Genomic DNA, 27,562 nt, shown 5'->3' on the forward strand with positions numbered 1-27,562 from the left:
CCCATGGTGTTTATACTTGCGTACTGTTGTTTGTACAGATGAACATGCTACCTTCAGGCGTTTGGAAATTGCTTTCAAGGATGAACCAGACTTGTGGAGGTCCACAATTTTTTTCTGAGGTCTTGGCTTATTTCTTTTGATTTTCCCATGATGTCAAGCAAAGAGGCACTGAGTTTGAAGGTTAAAATACATTCACAGGTACACCTCCTATCAGAAGCTAATTGGCTAATTGTCTAAAGGCTTGACATCATTTTCTGTAATTTTCCAAGCTGCTTAAAGGCACAGTTAACTCAATGTATTTAAACTTCTGACCCACTGAAATTGTGATATAGTCAATTAAAAGTTAAAAAATCTGTCTGTAAACAATTGTTGGAAAAATTGCTCTTGACATGCACAAAGTAGATGTCCTAAACGACTTGCCAAAATGCTAGTTTGCTAATATTAAATCTGTGGAGTGGTTAAAAATGAGTTTTAATGACTTCAACCTAAGTGTATGTAAACTTCTGACTTTAACTGTATATACTGTACATGCCATAATAAACATGCATCAAATGGGCAGATTCAATTCATATAAAGCTTTATTGGCAAGATAAACTTTAGTGTACATTGCCAGTGCATTTTTGGACACTTTACATACAGATATAAAGCAAACTGAATGCTGAAGTTTAATTTGCTGAAGTTTAAAATCTCTATCACACAGTTTCTCTTGCGTGGTTTAATTTTTGACTCTGGTTTAGATGACAGTGACAGATGTGTTTATTCTCCTGGAAATGTATATATACTGATTTTGGCCACAGGAAGTGGGGGAAAACATTTGTGAAGTTTCAGGAAGTGGGAAAAAATACTGGTTAATTGCACAGATTTTTTTGAATGCTTTAAACAGTCCACTATACATCGGAAATATTAATGCGTTAATTTCCAAGCCCTAATTATCAATGAAAGTTATGAAGTATTGCCAGTGGATTTTTTCACAGAATTTGAAAATTGTCAATCATTATGAATGACAGTATTATTTGATGGTAGGACATTTATTTATTTATTATTGTATTTTTTTATTTTTTTATATTTGCAGAAAATGTTTTTTATTTAATAAAACATTTCTGAAATTAAATCAATATTTATTTTACAAAATATTTTTACTCTAAATTCAATTTTTACCACATTTTACCACAACAAGTCCAATTTCCCCAGTCTTCTAAACGACCCTTCTTCAAAGCCCGCCACCCTCCCCGTCTCCGAGAACCACTCCTGAAATGAGGGCGCTCCAGCCAACCTCCATCCCCTTAAAATGATCTGTCTGGCAATCATGACACTGGTTAGGACCCAACTCTTTATGTCTATTCTCTACATCAATGACCACCCCATCACCCAAAATACAGAGTCTGGGGTAAAATGAAACCCGAGTGCCCAATACATCACACACAAAACTCTGAACCTTCAACCAAAACTCTTGGATCTTAACACACCAACAAAAGACATGGGTTGTGTCTCCATCCTCTGATTGGCATTGCCAGTATGTGGGTGTGTCTTTAAGACCAAGCCAATACAATCTAGAGGGTGTCCAATAGAATCAATGTAAAATTTGAATTGCATAAGGGGCACCCTTACATCTCTAGATGCAGACTTGACGTGTTTTAAAATCCTAGCCCACACTTCCTCCTCCAATACCAAGTTTAAATCTTTCTCCCATAGTCTCTTGATAGAAGTTAAAGCTCCGATCCCCAGACTCTGAATTAGCAGGGAGTAATACACTGATGCCTCATGACCTTTTCCAAAATTAGTAATCACCCCACCCAGAGTGTCTGCCGCTTTAGGGGGGTATATGCTGCTCCCAAAAATAGTACAGAACAGAAGAACTGTAATCTGGGAATCCCAAAATGTTGAACCAAATTTTCAAAGGATCTCAACACTCCGCTCTCATATAGGTCACCGAGTGTAGTAACCCCCTCACAATCCACTCTGACCAGCAGAGAGGGGAATTATTAATACATAATTTTGGGGTCAGCCATATGCTCGAGGCAACATTTAAATAAATGTCAGAATTAAACACTGGACACTTTTGTCCATACCGAGTGCAAAAACTTAATTTCTCCATTTAGTTTGATAGGCTTTGTAATGGCGAAATAGGGCCAAGAATACAAAACCAGGGAGGGGCTCTCTCAGGTGGAAGCGACCAATGAGCCAAATGTCTGAGATCGAACGCATAATAATAAAACAAAATCTTGGGTAGGCCTAGCCTACCTTTGTCAATCGGCCTATGCAACTTACTGAAATGTAATCTGGGACGTTTCCCATTCCAAATGAAGGACTTCGCTATGCTATCAAATTGCTGGAAATAAGAGAGGGGGACATCTACAGGGAGAGACTGTAGCAGGTAGTTGAATTTTGGAATACAATTCATTTTAATAACATTAACCTTCCCAATCATTGATAGATGTAATAAAGCCCACCTGCCCACATCGCTCGAAAAACTTTTTATTAAAGGGTCAAAAGGAACTCTAACTAAATCACACAAACTTGCTGGGAATAAAATGCCCAAATACTTAATGCCCTGTTAGGGCCACTGAAAGGCTCCCAGCTGAAAAGCCGTTATCGGGCAGTACGCTGTCAGAGCCAAAGCTTCGGATTTAGGCCAATTAACTCTGTATCCTGAGAACTTAGAAAAGGAATGAATAATTCTGTGGAGGCAAGACATAGATCTAGTAGGGTCGGAGACAAACAATAAAATATCATCTGCGTAAAGCAAACACTTATGCGCCATACCTCCCGCCATCACCCCTGGAAAATCATCTTCCTTTCTTATCGTGGCTGCTAATGGTTCCAGGGCAAGACGGAACAATAATGGGGAAAGAGGGCAGCCCTGCCGGGTGCCCCTATCCAGAGTAAAGTAATCTGAAATTAATCCATTTGTTTGTACCGCCGCTACCGAGTGTCTATAAAGTAACTTAATCCATCCAATAAATTTATTCCCAAACCCGTACATTTCCAAAATCTTAAAAAGATAATCCCATTTTACCATATCAAACTTCTTTTCGGTGTCAAGTGAGATGGCAGCGACCGGAGTCTGATCATTCGCTACTGACCACATGATATTGATGAAACGCCTGATGATATCAGAAGAGCTGTGGCCCCGAATAAACCCCACCTGATCTATATGTATAAGAGATATCATAACTTAATCGGTTAGCCAAAACGTTTCACAATATTTTAACGTCTAGCTGGATCAGGGAAGTTGGACGGTAACCCATACACTCGCTTGGATCTTTGTAAAAAATCACTGGAGGGTCTGGGCAAGCAGTGTTAGTGTTATTTAAAAAAAAAGGAAAAAAAAATCTCTCTTCATTTCAAGTCATTTAATTTGATTGCTCTCTGTGGGTGCCATCTGTAATCTGGATTTTTTTTAAATATAAAATATACAGAATTCCTACAGAACTAAGACCTTGTCCCATTTCAGATAAAGAAGACCTCAGAAGCCACTCTCACTACCATTCAGGACATGGTAACCATTGAGGACTACGACGTGTCAGAATGCTTCCATCATAGCCGTTCGACCGAATCAGTCAAGTCCACAGTGTCAGAAACCTACCTCAGCAAGCCGAGCATCGCCAAGAGACGTGCCAACCAGCAGGAGACGGAGCAGTTCTATTTTATGGTCGGTTTATGTGTCACGAAGATTTATTTTTAATCAGATGCTATAATCAAAGAAAAATGTTGCAAAGGCTTGTTATAGAGTTAGGTTTTCCACTTATGGTTTGATAGAAAACAGCTCAGCTCGAGTGTGCTTAAGTCACCTGCAGTCAAATACTTCTGGTCTCATGCTGGTCTCAATCATGCCTCCTCACAGAAATTCCGTGAGTATCTGGAGGGCAGCAATCTCATCACTAAGCTCCAGGCTAAGCATGATCTACTGAAGAGGACCATCGGTGATGGTAACGTTTGCCTTTGTATGGTCGTACTAACATCAGAACTTTGCACTGCATGGATGGATATACTGTATGTACTACATGAATTATATCACTTTAAGCCCAGACAAGTTCACTGAACTTAAACATTTTATGGAAACTCGTTGCCCTAAAAAAGTGAATTTTTCTGTGGTAAAAAAGTTGGTTTGACTCAACTTCACTTAGTTGTTATCTTTGCTTTGACTCAAGTTACATTGATATAAAATATAATTTTTTTAACTAAAGAATACTTGAGACAACAGGTAATACAATTGAAAAACCATTTGATTTAAGTAATGTTGACTTGACCTGTTTTATTCAAATATCATAAATATAATTAACTTTTTTTAAATACTTTTACACTTTGTCTGCATACTTTATGCAAAGTACACAAAACAATCTTTGCTATTTAAGGCATTAGCAAATTGCAACGCAAATACAGTATGTGATTACTAGTGAAGGAGCCATATGGACCTCAACATTTGACACACACACCTCAGTAATGGTGACAATCAGCAAACATCAAGTAAAAAGATGAGCTCTGAAAATCACCACACAACTATTAACTGTCAGTGATAACACAAACAACAACAGTACAGATAAAGTCTGCAAACAGCAAACAATAAGCCTATAACACTAACACTAACCATAAAAAAATATTCATACTGCAATGCATGCAAATCAGCAACACTGTTCAGTATTAAACAGTTTGTTTAGACAAATTTGTTAAGCTAGTTGGGACAACATTTAGGGTGATATTCTTTGTCTAACATGTGTTCAGATTCAAAGTAATTTACATTTCTCAGATTTTGCCATAAATTAAAGTTAACTGTTAAGTGACACCAGTTTTAGTTGATTCAGCGTATGTTTTTGTGTTGATTTGGCAAATACGCTTGTTAATTCAACTTAAATATACAAGATGATTCAATGAGAATGGACTAAAACAAGCTCAGATAAATTGATTGAACTTAAAAAATCCAGTTGAATAAGAGAAATCATTAAAATCATCCACCTATCTCAAAACACTTAAGTAATGGAGGTAATATTTTAGGATTTATGTTTGTTGTACTTACAATTTTGATCCAAATCCTCATGGCCAATAACTAGGAAAATATTTCAGTTAAAGAAAATTAGATTGTTGGAGCAATGGCACATGCTCCTGACACATTGAGCTTAGGTGCTCATGTGGGTGATGCTGGTTCGAGTCCGGCCTTGTCCTGATATTTTCCGGTCACTGTCTACTCTATATCTGTCTAAAAACAGCTGGAACATTTTTTTATTTAGTTTTTTGACCTGCTACTTTATTTTTGTTGCCTTGTAATCATCACTGGACCTCGTAACTGTATATATTAATTGTTATAGCAGAAAGCTTGTAATCCCTCTTCATCACCTCAGCACCCCCTGAACCCAGTGCCTTTCCATATTTTGGTGCCTGGGGCATTTCAGTTTTCTTTTGTAAACAGTAGACTTGACTGTCAGGGGCTGCTGAGCCTGAGTGCTGTGTGGGTGGGCTCGACAAAGCTGTCAGAAACCATGTTCCCTTATCTTTCCTTAAAATCAACCATAGCCTGTGTCTTTTTAGGCACTAGTCTGCTTGCAGGATTCTGACATTGTTATTTCAGTGTTTTTATAGATAAACAAGGTACTTGTAGCTAAAACTTCTCAGTTGCCATTGCAGCAGTTTGGAAATGTGATATTTCTCTACAAAACCTAATAATGTCCTAAAGGTGTGAATGTGTGGATGTCCAGTTCTAGACAGATGGCTGGCTGCATGTGCTTTACAAAGCATAAACAAAACCTTCCCCAGGGACTCTAAAGAACTGTCCTTTCATTCTTTCTCTCTCTCTCTCTCTCTCTCTCTCTCTCTCTCTCTCATGCAGGTTACCGGCCTGAGTACGCAACCACAAGGTAAAATCCTTCACTACCATATTCAAGGTTTTGTCTTGTCATGAAATATTGCATTATGGCTAGCTGTTTCTCAAAGATTGCAAGACTGTGGCATGAAATTAGTACTTTTACTGTAATTTGTCTGGCTCTATATGGTCTTCTTAGACTTTTTCTAACACTTGGATACAATTAACTGATGCATTGAAGCCCAGATCACACAAAATGTATAACATATCATAGCCTATGTATTATCCATAGCCTGTTTGTTGGTGAGGACTATCGTATTTTTTTTCTGCTATTAAAGCTATGCATTTAACTTTAACGTTAGTCTGAAACAAATTTGCCTTAACTGAAAAAGTACTTGTGAGAAAGGAGACCTGAAAGTTAAAGAGATAAGAGAGATGCATGAGAGATGGAAACAGTAGAACAGATGCTTGTGACTCTTCACTGCCATAATTCACCATATGACTCTGTTCCCCAGGGCTCCTCTTCACAATACATTGCTCCAATAGCTCCCTTTAGATTTGACTTCACTCAGAGACATAAGAAGCCTATTGGGCACAATTTGTAAGCAAATGAAAAGGCACTTCCCTACTGAGGAAGGGACATTTTTGCTGTATTGGTTTAGATTCTTTTTGACTCTGAAGAGTGGTGCTAAAACATTAGGTTTTGGAATGAATTGAACTAAGTGGCATTTACGTGAGACGAAGAAATAATGGAACTTGGAGGATGGTGTTTTTATGCTAAGCTGTTGCAAGCATGTTTAGACAACTAGCAGAGCTCACTTTATTCTATGTTTCAAGAGCTATTGGGAACATTGAATCAGTTCTGTCAGAAGACAAGGACTGCATTTTGATATCAAAATTAGCCAAAGTTTTAGGTACCCTTTACAATACCAGCAACCCCCAAACCTATTCTGAACCAAAAGATTTCGTGCCTTGACATCTCTCACAAACCCATCGCCTGCTGTTTCCAGCAGATATGGCATTTCCATGGCCTTTGATGTGTGGTGGAAGTGAAGTTTATGAACAGGACATTGGCATGTGCAGATCACTGAGCTAAGCACATAGGAGATTACCGCTTACCCCAAATAACCTGAAATCACATGTCCACCACTCTATCCTGTCCTTCCAAAGTTGCAAACACTTGTCCTATAAACCATGTGTGGGATATTTACACATCAGTAGTGCTTGCTAAGGCAAGCATCACTATTACCAATGCTTGTTCTTGTGATTAGGTAATTTTAACAAACCCCTAACCTAAATATAAAACTTTGGTGCATAACTTGTCCTGCACACCTTTTGCTACAATTATCAAATCATGATCTTGCTTGTTGAAGACGGTATGGTATAACTTTTCTAAGCAATCGGACATACGTTTTTTTACCTGGAGGACGATAAATGGCGCAAAAAGCCCATAGACTTGCATTGAAAGTTAGACCCAAGCCATATCTAGGAACCAGAATATCATATTGGCAGTGATCTCTTTTGACCTATCACCTAGAAAACACCTAGCAATGAGTTATAGCACCTTAGCAAATGCATGGCAATGCCCTGGCAACTACCCAGAACACCCTAGCTCTTTGGCAAGTTTTGCAAGCACACTTTTTATTCAGAAAATGAAAGACTGGTTTGGTCTGTCCATTTTAAGCAACCTGTCGGTTTTACTTGCAATGCTTTTGAATTTATTATAGAGTAGTAACACACAGCTTTTAAAAATTCACAAAGCACATTCTTTTTATAGGGAATGTCTTTGAATGTTCTCAGTTAAGTTTGGTCATTGACGAATAACTCTAGTAGGCTTTTTACAGGGAGTGACAGAGCGTCGGATATTCAAGATTAAACATGTTAACCTCTCTTTATAGGCCTCCCAGTCTTCCTCCTAAACCGTTTGGCACTCACAGGTCCAGGCCACGCTCTGTATTTAACGTTAAGCTGTTTAATGGCAATTTGGAGTCATTTGTTAAGGTACTTAGAGCAGTGGGTGCTGTACTACTACCTGTTCTGAACACCGCCGTTTGAAGCCATAATGATCCACAGCTACTTGCTTCTACTTGACTGATCATTATGGCTGGGGAACATTTTTAAACAGAGCAGAAACATGGGGGAGTGTGTGTGGATGGAGATAATGTGCGCCTCAGGCATCAACATTCACATAGTTGCTTCTGGGCAGCTTGAACGCTTAAAGAAATACTATCCCAAAAATGAAAATCCTTTTTAATATAATCACTCTCTAGTCGTTTCAATTTCATATGCTGTTATTTTTGTTGTCACACAAAAGTAGAATATTTAATTGTTAATTAACATTAGTAAATGCATTAGGTATTATGAACTGACAATGAACAATACTTTTTTTGTAGCATTTATTAATCTTGGTTAATGTTAATTTATGAAAATACTATTGATCATTGTTTGTTCATGTTCATAATACATTAACTAATGTTAACGTACACAACTTTTAAAGGGGCCATGACATAAAGGAATCACATTTTCCTTGATCTTTTGACATATAAGTGGTCATTGTTCTATAAAAACATACTGTAAGTTTCAGAACTCAAACCTTTCTCCTCACTGCAAAAAGAGCATTTGTTGTAACCAAGCTGCCAAAACGACTCGTTCTTTTCTTCCTCCACATTGTGATGTCACACTGTAGTAGACATTTGCATCTGACCACCTCCACAACAACACATCAACGCCTACTCTACCTTTAATCATTTCTAGGGCTCCAGATTGTGACTAAAATTGTCGCAAATGTGACCAAAAATAATTTATTGCGACAACAATTTAAAATCTATTCGCCATTGGTGACAGTCGGGTTGTTTGCGTTCATATGCCATTTCGTCAGATTTCATCTTGTGAATACATCTTTAGAGCATGCACCACCAGTGTGTCTCGAGCCGCTTTTCACACTTTCTGTTTCAGATAAATGTTTGCACCTTGTGCTATTACACAAGGTGCAAACATTCATTGATGCTCAAGAAGGCAACACACTACTATATGCATACTATGCTTTATGTAAATATCTGCTTATGTAGATTCTGAAGGGCAATACTAAATAAAAAAAAATGTATCTCTTATATTTGTATAAATTATGAAAGGGGTGTGAACAGTGATGAGACAAAAGGGGAACGCAAACTTGCGTATCTTCTCAACTATACACCGATCAGCCACAACATTAAAACCACCTGTCTAATATTGTGTAGGTCCCCCTCGTGCTGCCAATACAGTGCCAACCTGCATCTCAGAATAGCATTCTGAGATGATATTCTTCTCGCCACAATTGTACAGAGCGATTATCTGAGTTACCGTAGACTTTGTCAGTTCGAACCAGTCTGGCCATTCTATGTTGACCTCTCTCATCAACAAGGCATTTCCATCCGCAGAACTGCTGCTCACTGGATGTTTTTGTTTTTGGCACCATTCTGAGTAAATTCTGGAGACTCTTGTGCGTGAAAATCTTAGGAGATCTGCAGTTACCGAAATACTCAAACCAGCCCATCTGGCACCAACAATCATGCCACGGTCCAAATCACTGAGATCACATTTTTTCCCCATTCTGATGGTTGATGTGAACATTAACTGAAGCTCCTGACCCGTATATGCATGATTTTATGCACTGTACTGCTGCCACACGATTGGCTGATTAGATAATTGCATGGATGATTGTAGGTGCCAGATGGGCTGGTTTGAGTATTTCTGTAACTGCTGATCTCCTGAGATTTTCACACACAAAAATCTCTAGAATTTACTCAGAATGGTGCCGGCCCCCACCACCACAGCCTTGTTGATGAGAGAGGTCAACAGAGAATGGCCAGAATGGTTTGAACTGACGAAGTCTCCGGTAACTCAGATAACCGCTCTGTACAGTTGTGTTGAGAGGAATAGCTATTCTGAGTTGTCGCTGTTTTGGTGGCATGAGGGGGACCTACACAATATTAGGCAGGTGGTTTTAATGTTGTGGCTGATTGGTGTATATATATTTATTAAACCTCAGATTAATGGGTTATCAGCTGTCTTCCTTCTGCTTTCTATCTTGTTTCTGAGCAACAATCTAAATCGAGCAATTATATGATTTGGTGATGAAAAAGCCATTTTTTTAGTCTGGAGCCCTGCTTCCGTAGCCCGCCCAGTAGCGGTGAGCATTGAGATGGCAAGAAGAGTGAGCAGGTCCGTTAAGAGCGGAGAGCCAATCATAACAATGAGCGTTTACTGTAAAGTCTTAAAGGAGAAGCAGCACCTTATAACAGAGGGTCAGAATGAGTGTGGTTACAAATATATGACTGTTTTTTTTTGTCCAAAAGAAACTTTATTAATATTAGAAGTCAACCTAAAGGAACATATTAAAATAATAAAAAAAGGCATGTCATGACCCCTTTAATTACATTTTTTTACTGGTATATGTTGAAATTAACATTAACCAAGTGCTGTAAAAGTATTGTTCACTGTGAGTTCTTGTTAACTATTGTTTTAAATGATGTTAACAAATATAACCTCATTGTAAAGTTTCACCGAATTGTTATGCAGCCTTTGTCATACATGTGCAGTTCATCGTGACCAGGGGCTGACAAGTTTCAAAAATACAAATATAAAACACCATAAAACTATTATAAAAATAATCCATATGACTTGTGCACTATATTCCAAGTCTTTTCAAGAAGGTGACTTACCATTTTCAAATTCTGGACTCAACCACGCAAGCGTTGGAGGAGGGCAAGATTATCAGTGAATAATGATTCAGTGACTTAAATTTAGGTCTTTTCGTTACACAAATCTATTGTATGCCTTCAGAAAGGTTGGAATACACGATGAGCCAAAACATTATGACTTACTCACGGTTGACGCAAATAACATTGACCATCTCCTAACAAGGCCACATGCCAAGGTCTGGATAGATTAGATGGTAAGCGAACAATCAGTTCTCATAGTCAACAAGTTGAATGCAGGAGAAATGGGCAGGAGTAAAGACCTGAGTGACTTTGACAAGGGCCAAATTGTTATGGCCAGCTGACTGGGTCAGAGCATCTCTGAAATGTCAAGGCTTGTGGGGTGCTCCCGGTCAGCAGTGGTGAGTACCTACCGACAGAGGTCCAGTGAGGGACAAACCACAAACCGGCGACAGGGTTTTAGGCACCCAAAGCTCATCGATGCATCTGGTCCTGTCTGGTCTGAACCGACAGAAGGCCTTCTGTGGCACAAGTCACAGAAAATGTTAATGATGGTTACGGGAGGAATGTTTCACAACACACAGTGCATCGCACCCTGCTGCGTATGGGTCTGTGTAGCCGCACACCAGTCATAGTGCCCAGGATGACCCCTGTCCACCATCAAAAGCGCCTAAAATGGGCACGCGAGCATCGGAACTGGACCTTGGAGCAGTGGAGGAAGGTCTTTTCGTTACACAAATCTATTGTATGCCTTCAGAAAGGTTGGAATGGTCCGATGAGTCCGGTTGTCTATTACATCACGTGGATGGCCGTGAATGTGTGTGCCTTTTACACTGTGGGATGCACTGTGGGAAGATGATAAGCCGGTGGAGGGAGTGTGATGCTCTGGGCAATGTTCTGCTGGGAAACCCTAGGTCTGGCCATTCATGTGGACATCAATTTGACACGTGCCACCTACCTAAACATCATTGCAGTCCAGGTACACCCCTTCATGGCAATGGTATTCCCTGTTGGCAGTGGCCTCTTTCAGCAGGATAATGTGCCCTGACACACTGCACACATTTTTCGGGAATGGTTTGAGGAACATGATGAAGAGTTCAAGGTGTTGCCCAGGCCTCCAAATTCCCCAGATCTCAATCCGTTTGAGCATCTGTGGGATGTCCTGGACCAACCAGTCTGATCCACGGCAGCTCCACCTCGCAACTTACAGGGCTTAAAGGATCTGCTGCTAATGTCTTGATGTCAGATACCACAGGACACTTTCAGGAGTCTTGTACAGTCCATGCCTCTGCGAGTCGGCGCTGTTTTGGCGGCACATGGAGGACCAAGAGCATATTAGGCAGGTGGTCATAATGTTTTGGCTCATCAGTGTATAGTACACAAATCATTTAGACTTTTATAGTGCTTTTTTGGGGCGTTGTTGGCCCTCTTTAGAGCTTGAGTGCAGTGGTCACTATGAAGTGTCATTGCATAGCAATTTAAAGCTGCTTAAATATTGTTAAAAACATTCTCCTATTGTTTTCCACACAAAACAATATGGGTTCGGAACGGTTTTGAAATGACATGAGGGATTTTTGGTGTACTATTGCTTTAAACATGCATACTCAAATTTTAGATGCAGAGACTTAAAAATGCACAGTTTATATGTGAGAAAGTTATGGGATGAAAGGATATAATGCTGTGTCAGCACAAACATCCCCCCCCACCCACAACCTCTCTCTCTTTCTCTCTGTGAGGCTGAAGCTAATGGTGTCATTGGAAGACTAATAATGATGTTGTAGGCTGTTTTTGGTGGCTTTAGTGCTGGGACCAAATAACCTGGGGATCGCCTCTTTCTTTCTTCTGTGTTTTTTCCCCGCTCTCTTGCTGTATTCTCTCTCGTTCTGCTGTCCCCTTCTCATAGCCGCGGACGACGGAACTCTCACACAAGGCATCAGGTACAGAAACAGTCGGCTTGCTCTGAATGGCTCATTGCTGCACATTTGTCAAAGCTTCCTGCAGATCGACTTCCAATCACCTTTGCTTATTAAGGAGTTCTAAACCATGTATATTGGTGTCCCAAAGTCTGAGACCACATTGCAAATCTTTTTTTTTATTTTTTATAATTTATTTTATTTAATCATGGAAATAAACAGCATAAGGGGGACATACTAAATAATATGAAATTCTGAAATTCATGTCACTCATGTTGTTATGCTGATAAAATACGTAGTTGGTAATGAAATGTTTGTATTAGAAAAATGCTAAAAATAAGCATTTTCATTAGTCAAATCTCAGACTTTAAGACCCACAGTATGTACCCATGTATGTGTCATAGATGAGAGCATGTCCTTCTTGGACATCCCAGACCAAGATACCCACCATAGAAATCCATTAAGTTTAATGGAGAGAATGGAGCCCACATTGTTTCTGTTAACTTGATTAGAATTGTATTATTAGTTTTAAAAAAGTTTTATTCTGAATATGTCATTTAAATATAAGGCAATCAACATTCATTTACTCATATAGTGCATTTCATACACTGGTAATTCAGAGTGCTTTACACTAGCATAATAAAGAAAAGAAGAAATACATTTAAAAAAATAATAAAAATATGTTTATAAAATATGTATAAATTATTTTGAATAATATTTAAATACTTTAAATAGTATTTACTATAAATATAGCTACAAATGATTAAAATAAGTGAGAAATGAAGAAACCGCTAATTAAAAATGGATAAAAATTATTTATAAGGAAAGAAAATACCAATATAAGGACATAAATGGAACAAAAATAATGCCATGCCATAAAGTAGAACTGAAATGCAGCACAGTGCCTTATTTTATTATGTATTCTGCTACAAATTTGCACACAAATCCTTTTTGATTCAAGCATAGACCCGAGTTGTATTAGCCGGTAGAGATGTTTTAAGAATTTATTGAGACATATCAATATTTGAACACTCTCAGGGCAGAACATTTTGTATGCACCATACTGCACGGAGCATAGCTGGGAAATATAGCCCCTGCGAGATCTGCCTCTGTTCCTGGCACTGGCACAGAGCTATGGCTTGGCACATTCCCTGGGTTAAAAGCAGATAACAGCGTTTTTAAAGGCATGTAAGATAGAGTGCTGCCAAACACACAACAAACAGCTCTAACTGCTAACAACAGGCAGCTTGAACGTAGGATTTACATAGCTGGATTAACAAAAGCATGTCAGCCATGTTCAGAATCAGTGTTCGGCAGCAGCCAACATTTATTTTTCCACTCTTGGCATTAGGTCCATTCATATTCAAGAACCATGTTGACACACAGATTTAAGTTGTCATTTAATTTCCTGTCTCTTTAAGAACTTTGACTGGAGCATGATAGGGTAGAAGATCATTTGAATTTATTTGCTTTTTTAAATCTTAGGCGTTCACTTTTAAATAGCACTTTAAAAAATGTTTAAAACTAAAAACCAATGGGCTTTGTAAGGGTTTTCCAAGAAGGATTGCTCTCCCATCTCTGACACTGATGGTACGTGCAGGGTTCCCACGCTCATGGAAAACCTGAAAATATCGGGGAATTTTCACATTTTGATTCTCGGATCTGGAAAAGTCATGGAAGTTGATAAAAATATTTAACAAAATAATGGACATTTCTTCAGTGAATAAACTTTTTTTTTTTCTAGTTATCATCATTTCTAAAACATTTCAATGGCTTGAAATTGCTCTTTGTAAAATCTCCATAAAATGATTTAAAAAATCCTTATCCAGTGATCACAAATTACTGGAAAAGTCATGGAAATTAATTTGGCAAAAGGAGTGGGGACTCTGCGCATGGTGGTATATTTTCAATGATTGTATAAATGTTCATTAGATATTAATAGTTTAGAGCATAGATTGTTTGTACTAATGTTATGTCCACATTCGTTGTTTTTTAAGGACTCTGGACAAGCAATACCGCGAGTTGTTGAGAGTTGTATTCGATTTATTAATCTATATGGTAAGTTACATCACCAATAATACCTATAACTCCGCAGAATAGTCCACCATTGTCATTATAGCACCAGAATAAGCCAAAGAGGAAGCTAATATTTATGCATTTGTCATGAAATTCTTCTCAACTTCTCCAAGTTAACAGCTACCTGTCGTTACATTGTCCTCTTCCAGTTATCCCCAATTTGGGGCTGATCCAACAAGTTGTCAGTCCCGTTTTGTGTGCCTTGCCGAATCCGCCCCATTCCGGCCTAAGCCATGCAGAGACTTGCTTTAGCTCTATTTTCAGTTCAGTGTGCCTCCCAGCCGATGCCAGAGGACACTCAGTCCAAAGAGGTCTTTATCATTTTCGGCTCCTGTGTAAACTGTGCGAAGATGATCGTAGATCTTGCATGTCTATTATAAGCACTGAATGTTCTCTCTGTGTGGCCGTCTTACTGGAACTGTAGAGAAGTTTTTAATTAATCTGTTCTGACCCGTAGCCAGGCTTTCCATTAAAAGCTAATCCAGTCTGACGGATGTTTTTGTAGAAGTTGATTGCGGTCTCTCTTCTTCATTCAATATCTTTAATTAGAAAAAGGGAAATTTTCTAAAGCTCAGCTTTTGAGTTGGGGAATTGAATGTAGTTACTATGGACCAGCCTTTATTTCCAGCGGATTTAAATGGACGGACATATGAGTGAGACCCTGCATATCTCATTTAAAAGCTTAACAAACTAATTTTCTGTTTCTCTTTAGGTCTTCAACATCAAGGAATTTTCAGAGTTTCTGGATCTCAAGTTGAAGTCAATGATATCAAGAACTCGTTTGAGAGAGGTGGGTGTGTAAGGCCCCGTTTCCACTTGGTATTACGATGCATCTCGGTTGATCCGATCACATGTGGTCAGGTGAGACACATCGCTGTTTACACCTGGTCACTTAAATGCATCTCCTGTGACCACTTGTGTTCGGATTTGGAGGGGAGGGTCTCTGTTTCATGATGACATACATCAATCACTATATCAGTGCATATTTATACTGCATGATAATAAAGCGAAACAAAGTCAGAAAAGACAAAGAAGGCGTGAAACAAATGGCATGCTGTTTTTCCTAGATGCGGTTGAAATTTAAATGCTTGGGGTCATTGTCCATTTGGAAGACCCATTTGTGACTGAGCTTTAACTTCATGGCTGATGTCTTGAGATGTTGCTTCAATATATCCACATAAGTTTCCTTCCTCATGATGCCATCTATTTTGTGAAGTGCACCAGTCCCTCCTGCAGCAAAGCACCCCCACAACATGATGCTGCCACCCCCATGCTTCAAGGTTGGGATGGTGTTCTTCGGCTTGTAAGCCTCACCCATTTCCCTTCATACATAATGATGGTCATTATGGCCAAACAGTTCAATTTTTGTTTCATCAGACCAGAGGACATTTCTCCAAAAAGTAAGATATTTGTCTTCATGTGCACTTGCAAACTGAGTTTGAAGGTAGGCCTTAAAATACATCCACAGGTACACCTCCAATTCAGTACACCTCCTATCAGAAGCTGATTGTCTAAAGGTTTGACATCATTTTCTGGAATTTTCCAAGCTGCTGAAAGGCACAGTTAACTTAGTGTATGTAAACTTCTGACCCACTGGAATTGTGATATAGTCAATTGAAAGTGAAACAATCTGTCTGTAAAAATTGTTGGAAAAATGACTTGTCATGCACAAAGTAGATGTCCTAAAGGACTTGCTGGAACTATAGTTTGCTAATGTGAAATATGTGGAGTGGTTAAAAAATGAGTTTTAATGACTTCAACCTAAGTGTTTGTAATTCTGACTTCAACTGTATGTGTTGATATCAGACATACTAAAGAAGATCCATGAAGCTGTCATGAATGTGTATATATCCGCTTTTTAAAATATTCTGATCATACGGTTATTTCCTTTCAAAGCGGTTCATTGACAGGTGAGGGGTGGCGCTTCACTGCTGCCGAGATGCATATAAGTCACACCTACCAATGGCATTAAGATGATGTTTAGCAGCCAAAAGTTTGCCCAGGCAAACTGTTTATGAACCACCGAAACGAATGCAAAAACACCTTTTTGGCCAGATTGTTATGAAGTTAAAATAGTGCCTAAATGATTTGCATGTGCAGAGTAAGATTTATAAAAGTGTCAATTAAGTTACAAGCGTGATAGAAAAATGTGCATGCACAGAGTTAGATTTGTGAAAGCGTAAATAAAATTGCAAGCGTAAAAATAATTTGCATGGCCACAGAACGTTTTGTGAAGGCGTAAATCAGGTCGCAAGCGTAAGAAACAAATATTAACAATACTTTAATGCTTTGCATAAGTGTAATTTCATGTGTTGTGGATCTGTAATTGTGTATTAACACAAAGTAAATTTGGTGTGTATTCTTCTGACTTCCTTTTTTTCGCACTTACATTTCTGGCACTGTTTTTGCGCCTAAACATGGTCAGAAACATTGCAAACCTGCAATCAGCAATATGCAAGCAAAGAAGGGGTGTCATGAACAGCAAAACGGATGGACTGCGTAGATTCATAACACATGAATTACACTTATGCAAAGCATTAAAGTATTGTTAATATTTGTTTCTTACGCTTGCAACTTGATTTACGCCTTCACAAAACGTTCTGTGCGCATGCAATTTATTTTTATGCTTGCAATCTGATTTAAGCTTTCACAAATCTTACTCTGTACATGCAAATCATTTAGGCACAATTTTACCTTCATAGATTTTGTTCTAAATTATTTCACATTGTTTGTTTTTTGACTTCGTATCAAGTATATTGGAACCATTTGTAGGTTGACCTCCCAAAAACCTGTTTGGAAACAATAATCTTTGTTTGGTGCTACTAGTGGCACAAAAAGTATACATATTTACATTACTTCAGAGTTTTTTTTTTGTTTTGTTTTTTCAGGGTTATTCATTCATTAGATTATAAACATTTGATATTGCCATGTTGATAAAATGGTTGGCTCCTTTATGATAAATTGCTTGTGTCTACTAAATGAATAAATGTGAACAATCCAACTGAGAAGTGACATTTAAAGACATATGAAATGTCTCGTAGGTAATGATCCCCTGACAGATGAAGAGAATAACCATGATATAAACTCTGTGGCGGGGGTTTTGAAACTCTACTTTCGTGGTCTGGAGAATTCTCTGTTTCCAAAGGAGAGATTCAGTGATCTCATCTCCTGTGTCAGTAAGTGGATTCTTTTTTTTAATTTTTTTGCTATAGACTGAATAATATCAATGTATGTTCTAGGGATGTGCAAAACTACCAATTTTCATAATCAAATAGTCGGTCAGTTGTTTGAACGACTAGTCAAAGGGTTAGTGTTTTTTTTTTTTTTTCTTTTCTCCCTAATTTGGAATGACCAATTCCTGATGAGCTCTAAGTCCTTGTGGTGGCGTAGTGACTTGCCTCAATCCGGGTGGCAGAGGAAGAATCTCAGTTGCCTCCGTGTCTGAGACCGCCAATCCACGCATCTTATCACGTGGCTTGTTGAGCGCGTTACCGCGGAGACCTAGTGCGTGTGGAGGCTTCACGCTATTCTCTGCGGCATCCACGCACAACTCACCACGCGCCCCACCGGGAGCGAGAACCACATTATGGTGACCACGAGGAGGTTAACCCAATGTGACTCTCTCCACCCTAGCAACCGGGCCAATTGGTTGCTTAGGAAGCCTGACTGGAGTCACTCAGCACGCCCTGGATTGCGACTCCAGGTGTGGTAGTCAGCGTCTTTACTTGCTGAGCTACCCAGGCCCCCGAATAGTTAGTGTTAAGGATAATGTATAATTAGGCTACGCTATGTTCACGTGACAGATTAGACGCCTTTTAGAGGGATATACGGACGCTAAGTGCAGCACTTCAGCATGGTATCTAACGGATATTCAACAAATAAATAGGCTTAATAACTATAACATAGCACAAAACTATCAAAGTTAGAAATAATAAGGCTCCAATACAGAGCCGCACAAAACAGCTTATGCGCATCCTGAATGCAGTATGACATGCTTCAATGTAACCGGAGTGCTTTAGGGTGATCCGCTGCACATTCAAAAGCGCAGAACTGTAAGATAATATTGCATGTACACATCAAGTTCATGACATTAAGCAGTTTAAAGCTTTTTTACTGCAACTATTTATTTAAGCCATGTCAGACAGAATCTGCAAAATACTTCAGTCTCTCCACATCACCTTACAAATACAGGAATATTACTCACAGCAGAGGATTTCATGTCTGGAAGTGATTATCTTGAAATGTATTGTTGATGTGGTGCTTTGCTGTAACAACAGTGCAGAAAAATACTTTTTGAAGACTGTTTCACTGTGCTGACTGTTATTCACTGTTAAGCACAGTAAGCTGGCATCATGCAAAAAAGTTGCATCTCCCATTAAAACCACCACAACTAAAAATACTATGTTCATAGTCTACCCCACTTATCGACTAGTGGATTAGCTGACCACCCTGGCACATCCCTAGTATGTCGTGAATACATGTGTGTGCATGACTGAATGTCTATTGATGTGCAGCTGTAAATCTGTCATTGATTGTAAATGTGAATTAACAGTGCTTTGAATTGTGAATGTTTGCTCTCAGATAAAGAGAGCTTCTTCTTTTTGCCCACAACAGTGGCACAGTGACTTTCTTCTCTGTAGGACAAGACATCCACTGCCTTAGGCTAAAGCCAACAGCCTTGCACACACACTGTTACAGCAACCACAATATAACATATTAGCACTTCAATTGGTCCTTTAACAGGCATGAATGCAACTTTGTGTGAGTTTGAAAGAGTTCAGAAAGCATGCATTATCACGATCTCAGTGAGGGTACACTGCTCTGAATGAATGCAGTTTGATACCATGAAGCTTAATCTTTTTTGCTGGATTTGAGGGGTATCATTTGTCATCCACAGCTGGGATCAAGCAGAAAGAGAGTTTGTGGAGAGTTGCACCACTTTTTACTTGAGTTGTACAGAAGTAAATCTAATAAATCTATTAAAATTGTCTGCTAAATGCATAACTGTAAATGTCACACGCTGGCGTAAAAACATAACTTGTTAAAAAATAGGGCTGAAACGATTATGCGACATTATCGACAACTTCGACAATAACACATTTTCGTTGTTGAATAGTAGTTTGATGTCATTTAACATAACATGAGATCATATGAAACTCTAATGATGGCGTGCGAGAGCAGCACTGCAGCTCGTGCCTGACTGAGGAGTGGAAGAAAACACAGCTCACAGTCCAGATGCATTCTAAACAGCTTTAGGTGATGTAGATTGCAAAGTATGAGGGGAATTATACAAAAATACCAAATAAGTAAATACAGAAGCACTCTCGTTGCAGAATAAGTGGAGCCGGAGATGCCGCTCCGCTGAAGCAAAACTTGCATGTCGAGCGTCTTTTAAGGAAACACCCCGGCATTACATCTTTAATGCAGTTATATTGAATGCGTTATAGCTTTATTAAAGTTCAAATAATACGGAAGCAGGTCATGTAAATAACTACAAACTCCAAAACTGGCATTTCTCTGTGCGGTCAGTGCCTCTTCTATGAGTTGCGTGAAGTGTCCTGATCTAAGGGGGAGAGATTGAAACTGCACTCGGCTGAGGCACACTCTGTCGCGGGGACGCTCATCCCTTGAGTGCGCACACTTAATGCAGCTAGATTATAACGTGATGACTCGTGACTTATTGAACCATAATATATGTGTCACTGTGCATTTCATATCGTGAATATAATTATACACTGCAAAAAAATACGTTTTTGTTTTGGCTTGTTTTCCAAATAAATATCTAAAACTCTTTTAACACAACATGCATTTACTTCAGCAGCTATACTGCAGAAGAAAAAAATGTTGTCTGAGAATGTTGAATATAATATTAAAAATACGAATATTTTAAAATATCTAAAAATCTTTAAAAAAAGATGCATTCACCTGAGAAGCAGCATATAAGATATTTAGACTTGCTTTTAGAGAATAGATCTTGAATATAAGTGTATTTTGTATTTACTGGACTCGCAGAAGTATAGCCAAGTGAAAAAATACACTTATATACAAAATACACATATTTGTCTCTTAAAGCAAGTCTAAATATCTTATGTTGCTTCTCAAGTAAATGTATCTTGTTTTAAGGATTTTTAGACAATTTTAAATGGAAAACAAGACAAAACACTTGATAACAATAGGATTTTTTACTGAATTAAACTTAATAAAACTTAATGAAAAAAACTTCCCTTTAGTTCAGTGAATGTCATTTAGAGGTATGTTTAAAAGATGATTTTGTCTTCTTTATTGTTAGCAAGCATGCTTATTACAACCTTTTAAGTCTGGGCCCAAACTGAATAGTCGGTTAAGTGCTAATGATTAATCATTGCAATAATCCCCAAATAGTTGAATAATCATTCTTAAGCAGCCGGTAAACAGACTTTTCTTAAAAAGGGAGATGTTGGGTATGTTTTTAGTTGTGCAGTCAGTCGATTAATTTTTTTTATCATGATTAATCGCATAATTTTTCATAGTTAATAGCAATTCACTGCAGATTTTGGAAGTGCTGAAATTTGACATTCTTTTTTTGTCAAAATACATTTATTTCCTTTTTAGGAAAGAAAGCAAAACATTATGTAACAATAGAATGCTTTATTAACATTTTCCAAACAAAGCCTTCCACAGTATAAAGATAGAAATGCACTAAAATAGCACCAATTTGAGTAACATTCAACATTTACCCAAAGTCTAAGTGGGAGTTTGACTAATTGAAATAACTAGTCTCCCCACAGGTTGTATATTCATTGCAATGGGCATTAAATCTCTTAAACTCTCATCCTCCACAATATTAATCACTCGGGAGACTATGTCTATCCGCTTTGTTACAGCAATCGTGGAGCCACGTTCATGTGTCAATGCCAGCGTCAACCGCTGCTTTTATCTCCATATGAAAAGCAGTGCAGACAGCGTCTCATTCTACGTTTTCGTGATAGTTAAGACTTGACCTGCTCCTGTGGTAATTGCGCCTTAAAGAGGCTTTAAAGTACTTGCTTTCTTCTCTGGGCTTGTTTTGTACATACAGATGCCGTTAAGAGGTCCTTTCCCATCGCTGTTGTGGTGTATGCGTCAGTTTAATGACTCCATGCGGACACATTGCAAAGGTTCCGCCCTAGTTCCACCAGAGTTTTTGCTGGTTTATGCTATATTAATTGTATAAATGCGTTAATCGCAATTAAGAAAAAATAAAGCATTAAACATTTTTAATTAATCACATGCATTAACGCATTAATTTTGACAGCTCTAGTTTTTAGTGATCATAGCAGTAGCAGTTCATCAAATGATGGACAAGGATGTTATAACCAGGGATATATCAAGTAGTCGAGCACACTTTCTGCACTTTTACGAGCTGATTCGGGTGTCTTGATTGCAGTGGTGAAGCAATTCAAAGTATGCCAGATTGTGGTAGGCTGCTGCATCCTCCACAAGCTAGCATTCAGAACCGGCCTGCAAGATGGAGAACTGTGGCGTAATTGCGCCGGTACCTGATTTGCATAATTCATTTAGTGAACCAGCTGCTAAAACAAAACAACATTGACAGTGAGTGCAAATACACAACGCTATCAAGTGCCGCAAAACAAAGATTTCTTAGTTAATACCCTCAAAATCTGTGCATATCACTTTCCAAGTTCTCTATCCTCTGCAGCTCTATATATATGCTGTCAGAGTTTTTCATACACTGCTCTTAGGAGATCAGTTTGTGTTGTGTAGCAGGAGACATGTGTCTCCTCTGGTGAGTCTCGACTGCCTTTAAATTGCTTCATTTGCTCAGGATGCATGTTGGAAAGGAAGGAATAACACAGCTTAGCATTTTCCCAAAAGCCCCTATGACAGATATTTTTCTTCTGATGGTGACATGGTTATTTTAAGCTGCTATCAGAGGATGAAATCAGGGATATGGGTGCGCTAAAGCAGCTATGGATGACAGCAGATCACATTGTTTTTTTGTTGTTGTTGTTGTTCTACAGAGGCTGCCTTGTGAAAGTGCTGTTTGTGTTAGGTGACCTAACCATGGAATCTAAATAGGTCATATAGTTAATCTTAAGTAATGTTTGTAATGCAATATTGGAGTACTTCTTACTGCACAGTATACAGTGTTACTGTTTACTGCTGACTTTTTATACCACATGCAATATGCAACAATAAATCTGTCAAACAATAGTGTTATTGTCAGTGTTGGGTGTATCCGATTATAAAGTAATTAATAACTGTAATATTATTACTGTTTTGTCAAAAAAAAAGTAGTGTAAAACATTACATTTGAAATTCTTGTAATGAGATTACAGTTAATAACTTTCAATTAAAGTACTTTTAAGTAAATTAGTTGTGCTAAAGTAATATGTATAATACATCTAAAATATGAATTCATATGTATGTCTGTTAGCATTTCTGTGTGCGGCTGAAGGGCGTGCAACAATGAATTAGATGAGAAAATATAGACATTTTGAATTTGACCGGAAAACCAAAAGCTTTTCTAGGAAAACTTACTTTGAAAAAGAAAAATTATTTGTAAAGTGATTACATTTTAGTAGAAGTAATTAGTAATTTGTGGTGGATTACTTATTTTGAGTAACTTACCCAACACTGGTTATTGTTGTCTTACGACATTACATTCAATATTTGATTCAGAAAGTGGTGTCCAGTTATTATCGCAGAAAAATTTTGCATTTCTATCAGTTGTTATTATTTCAATCAAGACAGAGGTGTTAAAAATTGCAGTTGATATTACTTTTTATTCATTCACAACACTGAAAATGGATGGTCAAGTTGAGCACATTGCATTGCACTTGCATTGTAAAAAAAAAAGTTATCCGTTTTCTCTGTTGTATACAACACATTTTGGAAATTGTCATTTGGGTATTCCATGCATACAAAAAACTGGAATATTGCAAATAGTATACATGTGCATATAGCTAAAATAGTTTAAATAGCGTGGTCGTATGCTATTTCGAGCATAGCCTGACAACGCATGACTAAAGAGAGATGGAGACAGCAAGAAATGTGTGTTGGAATTCCAGAGGGGACAGGAAGTACAGTAAGTTGCAAGGGTACAGTAGAGAAAGCCCACTGAATATTGTGTACATTCACAGGCGAAGAGCTGCAGGAATACTCCCACAGATATCTGGGATTCCAGTTTTCTGGATTAAGCTTTAAGCTCCTTTGAAAAAAGAGTTGATTAATTTTGAGACTTTACAGCATTTAATGCTCTGTTAATCAGCTTCATTAAGTCCAGGGCACACCCACCCATTTAATTTAAATGAATACAAATGAATCGCTTCATTTTGTAGTCACTGTCCCTTAAAATAACTCTTGTTTAATGCAGTCTGCTCTGCCTGGTGGTAAAAACACTAAATCAGTGAGTGTGCGACCGATACACCTACACTATATGTTGTGTCCGCTGTTATGGACTTCTTTGTAAAGTGCAAGTATACTTCACACTAACCGCATTTACACTGTCAACAACTCCGATATTTTTTTTAAACAATAGACATTCACTAGACATTCTGCTGTTGACCCTAGACATACTGATGTTTTTGTCCCCATAATTAGCTCAGCCTTGTAAATAATTCATAGATGGTATGGTTATCAGTGAATACTTAGGATACTTAGGCCTGTTAAGTGGCGTGGATGACATTGGTGGCCCTAAATAATCATTGCTGAATGTCATGACAGAACAAGTGGAGTACGTTTTCAAATCTGATCCCATCATTCTCTCACATGCACGAATGTTAATGTCATCATAAATCTATGACATTTTCATGTGCTTGGCCATGGTCGCATTAAACCTAACAAGGTGTGTGGAACGCTTATCCCGTATTATGTCTTGAATATTGGTATGAGTTTTCTCTCTAGTTGTACTTGATCTGTTTTACTTGAGTTAAATTAGTTATTGTTATATTGACATTATTTCTCATTGTTTTTCTTTATTTTTGTTTCTTTCTCTCTCTCTCGCTCTCTTTCTCTTTCAGGAATAGATAATCTGTATGAGAGAGCTCTGTATATTCGTAAGATTCTCCTGACTGTGCCCAGATCAGTGCTTGTGGTCATGCGTTATCTGTTCGCCTTTCTCAACCAGTAAGTCTGAATGTACTCTCTCAAACATTCTGAAATCTTTAAAAAGTATTTGAAATAATGTACAGTTGTTTATTAATCATAAATTATATGCTGCTTTCAGTTAAAAAGACAATAGAACTCAAACTTGTCCACAGAGTATATGATTATTTATGGATTCATAATATCTAGTCTTGTTAGCATTACATCCAAGAAAGAATCTGAAGCACTTACAAATTTAATATGCACATTGTCATTGTGTAAATTCAGAAAATAAAGAGCACTACAATTGCTTTGCTCTGAAGAAATCTCCACTTTGAGTTAAATAGCAGTCAGATTAGAAACCTTTTGACTGACTGTTTTCCACATATCTTAGACGGGATATCTCAGTCAGTGGAATAAGGAGTGTAAACATTCAGTAGGATGTTCGGTTCGTTAACCTGAATCTTTAGAACACATCACTGTCAAACAAAACGGAGGAGTATTGCCCATTCTTTCCACATGAACAAATCTCACTCACAATTTATTCACTTGTTCACACAGTTCAATTAGAGTAAGCCACTACCTTTGCTTTTGTTTGTTCAGCTACATCTCTTTGAGCTAATGGAGCGTCGTACTGGTTCACTCTGAAGTTGTATTCCAATTTGACATCCAGTTACAAAATATGTCCCCAAAATAGTCTGATTTAAACTCCCCACAAGACCTCTGTGTGCATTTTCCCTATCCCTTTTTGATTTGTAACTAGTAGCACCTAATAAACAAACAAAAAAAACAAAAAATTCTAGAGCAAATATTTTTCCTAAAAATGTATGTCCACATAGTATGTGGACAGCGAGACTACGTTGTGAAATTTTAAATAGCACTTAGCTATAGAAAGTCAGATTTTTTTTATCAAATTGTTTGTTTCCAGGAGTGTTGGTTATTCATGCTTTTGAGATGTTACAGACATTACAGCTGATTTTCTGTAAATCTGAATAAATAATTTTTATTCAAAGTAATGTCCAGCATCATCCAATCACTGCCAACCATGTTAAAATAAAATGTAGTATTAGCAAATTCTGAATCTATGTACTGATTACTGTACTGAATCCATTGTCCCATGACTGCCAAACATGCTGAGTGGTCCAAACATCATCTGCAGCCTGAAACTGGACTTTTGGTCGGATTTTAGGAGTGAATGCACTTAGTTGCATAGGAAAGCTATAGGATGCTCCCTTGCTCCCTATTTAGTGAATGACTAAAACTCCAGTGTGCTATCTGTCTTCACTGGTCTCAGAACAGTTTGAAATGCACCTTATTTTCATTCTAAATCCATATAAAGCCTCTGAAAGCAACATTTTTCAGCTTTTGGATTAACCCATTTATTCTCAATGTGAAAATGAATGTTAATGAATAGAATCGTATTGCACAGTGATAACAAAATAAAATATAACACAATGTATATTAAAATGAAGTGAAATGACCCACAGATGTGTTAGAGCTGAAAGTTATTCAGAATAACTAACATGTTTTTTTCTACTTTTGAGGAAATGCAGTATGAGTTTCCACATATGTGGACATCATGTTTATCAGGGCACTGACGTGTGAAAAAAGGAACATATCTTTTAATGCGGCATGTCAAACGAAACTAGAGACTCTCCTCTTTACAACCAAACAAGTTTCATTGAAAAAACTTAAAGATTTCTTACCAGAGGCACTTTTGTTGGCGCTTCATCCATAGGAGCGCTTCAAGGAAATCAACGTCATGTTGTTGTGTCACATGACTCGGTGTGGCAGAAGTTTAACCATTTAAATGACAGTCTAGAGTCTTGTGAACAGTATTCAGCTGGTTTTTATTTATTTACATTATGCGTTGCGTATAGCGAAGTTAAAATACAATGTCCACGCATGTGGACACAGGGTCACACAAGGTTAAAGAACCCATGAAATCTAAATATTAATTTTAGGCTTTTTTTAGGCTCCATGTCTGTTAGCTTTGAAGTAGTTTATATGCTAGTGTACTTCTAAAAGTTAACGAAATTAGCCTGTATAATTGACAGTCTTTCTCTTCTGGGAAAACGGACCAAAATAATGATGATTCATCTTGCACTACACAGATTTTTGTTCAGTAAAACACTCTCTAGATAGAAAAACTTTATGTTAATGGTTAATTTAATGGCTGTGACATAACTAAAGCCTTTTGGATATATAAAACAAAATGGGTCAAGCCCTTCGATATGTCCCACCCAAACTTCCTGCTTCAATAAAAACATCAACACAGGGAAAATGTTATGGGGTCTTTAGTTTTATCAGGTATTATAAATAAAGTGGGTATTATGATATTACCCCAGTGTGAGATAAAAGTGCCTACATACATTTTCCATAAATGCTTAATTAGGTAAAGAATTGACATGTCTTTAAATGAAACCCTCTAAGGCTCTTGCTTTTTTGCTGGCTGTCCTCAGGCATGTACAGTAAGTCATGTCACGTGTAATAACATTTTTCTGCCTAATGTCCTGATTGCTTGCTCCTATTTACTGCAGCCTGTCCCAATACAGCGATGAGAATATGATGGACCCCTATAATTTGGCCATCTGCTTTGGACCCACCCTCATGCCCACCCCAGACACGCAAGACCAGGTCTCCTGCCAGGCTCATGTCAATGAGGTCATCAAAACCATCATCATCCACCACGAGACCATCTTTCCTGACGCAAAGGAGCTTGACGGCCCTTTGTACGAGAAGTGTATGGCTGGTGACGACTATTGGTGAGTGCTGTGATGGGAGAAATTTGGTGTAGTGTATTCATTTTTTTTTTTTTTTTTTTGTTAATTATTAGTTATTGTCTGGACAGCTCTGTCTGGGTATTTCAAATCAAAATCAAATCACTTTATTGTCACTCAACCATATACTCAAGTGCAACAGTGGGTGAAAGTCTTGTGTGCAGTTCCAAGCAACATAGCAGTATGACAATTACAATAAACATCTGATTTACACATAACACAGGTGATGTTACACAA

At 38.0% G+C, this 27,562-nt stretch overlaps 1 protein-coding gene across 2 annotated transcripts in view; it reads left to right on the top strand.

Annotated features, from left to right (window-relative positions):
* srgap1a (SLIT-ROBO Rho GTPase activating protein 1a) overlaps positions 1–27,562 on the top strand; it is a 190,739-nt gene that overhangs the window by 120,109 nt on the left and 43,068 nt on the right. For both annotated transcript variants that reach the window (XM_051724425.1, XM_051724426.1), the window contains exons 9-17: positions 3,455–3,652; positions 3,845–3,929; positions 5,822–5,849; positions 12,395–12,428; positions 14,402–14,462; positions 15,193–15,270; positions 17,522–17,656; positions 24,482–24,587; positions 27,086–27,310. In XM_051724425.1, coding sequence (XP_051580385.1) covers positions 3,455–3,652; positions 3,845–3,929; positions 5,822–5,849; positions 12,395–12,428; positions 14,402–14,462; positions 15,193–15,270; positions 17,522–17,656; positions 24,482–24,587; positions 27,086–27,310 — 950 coding nt within the window. The remainder of the gene's footprint in view (positions 1–3,454; positions 3,653–3,844; positions 3,930–5,821; positions 5,850–12,394; positions 12,429–14,401; positions 14,463–15,192; positions 15,271–17,521; positions 17,657–24,481; positions 24,588–27,085; positions 27,311–27,562) is intronic.

Source organism: Myxocyprinus asiaticus, chromosome 18 (assembly GCF_019703515.2).
Source record: "Myxocyprinus asiaticus isolate MX2 ecotype Aquarium Trade chromosome 18, UBuf_Myxa_2, whole genome shotgun sequence".
Taxonomy (NCBI): domain Eukaryota; kingdom Metazoa; phylum Chordata; class Actinopteri; order Cypriniformes; family Catostomidae; genus Myxocyprinus; species Myxocyprinus asiaticus.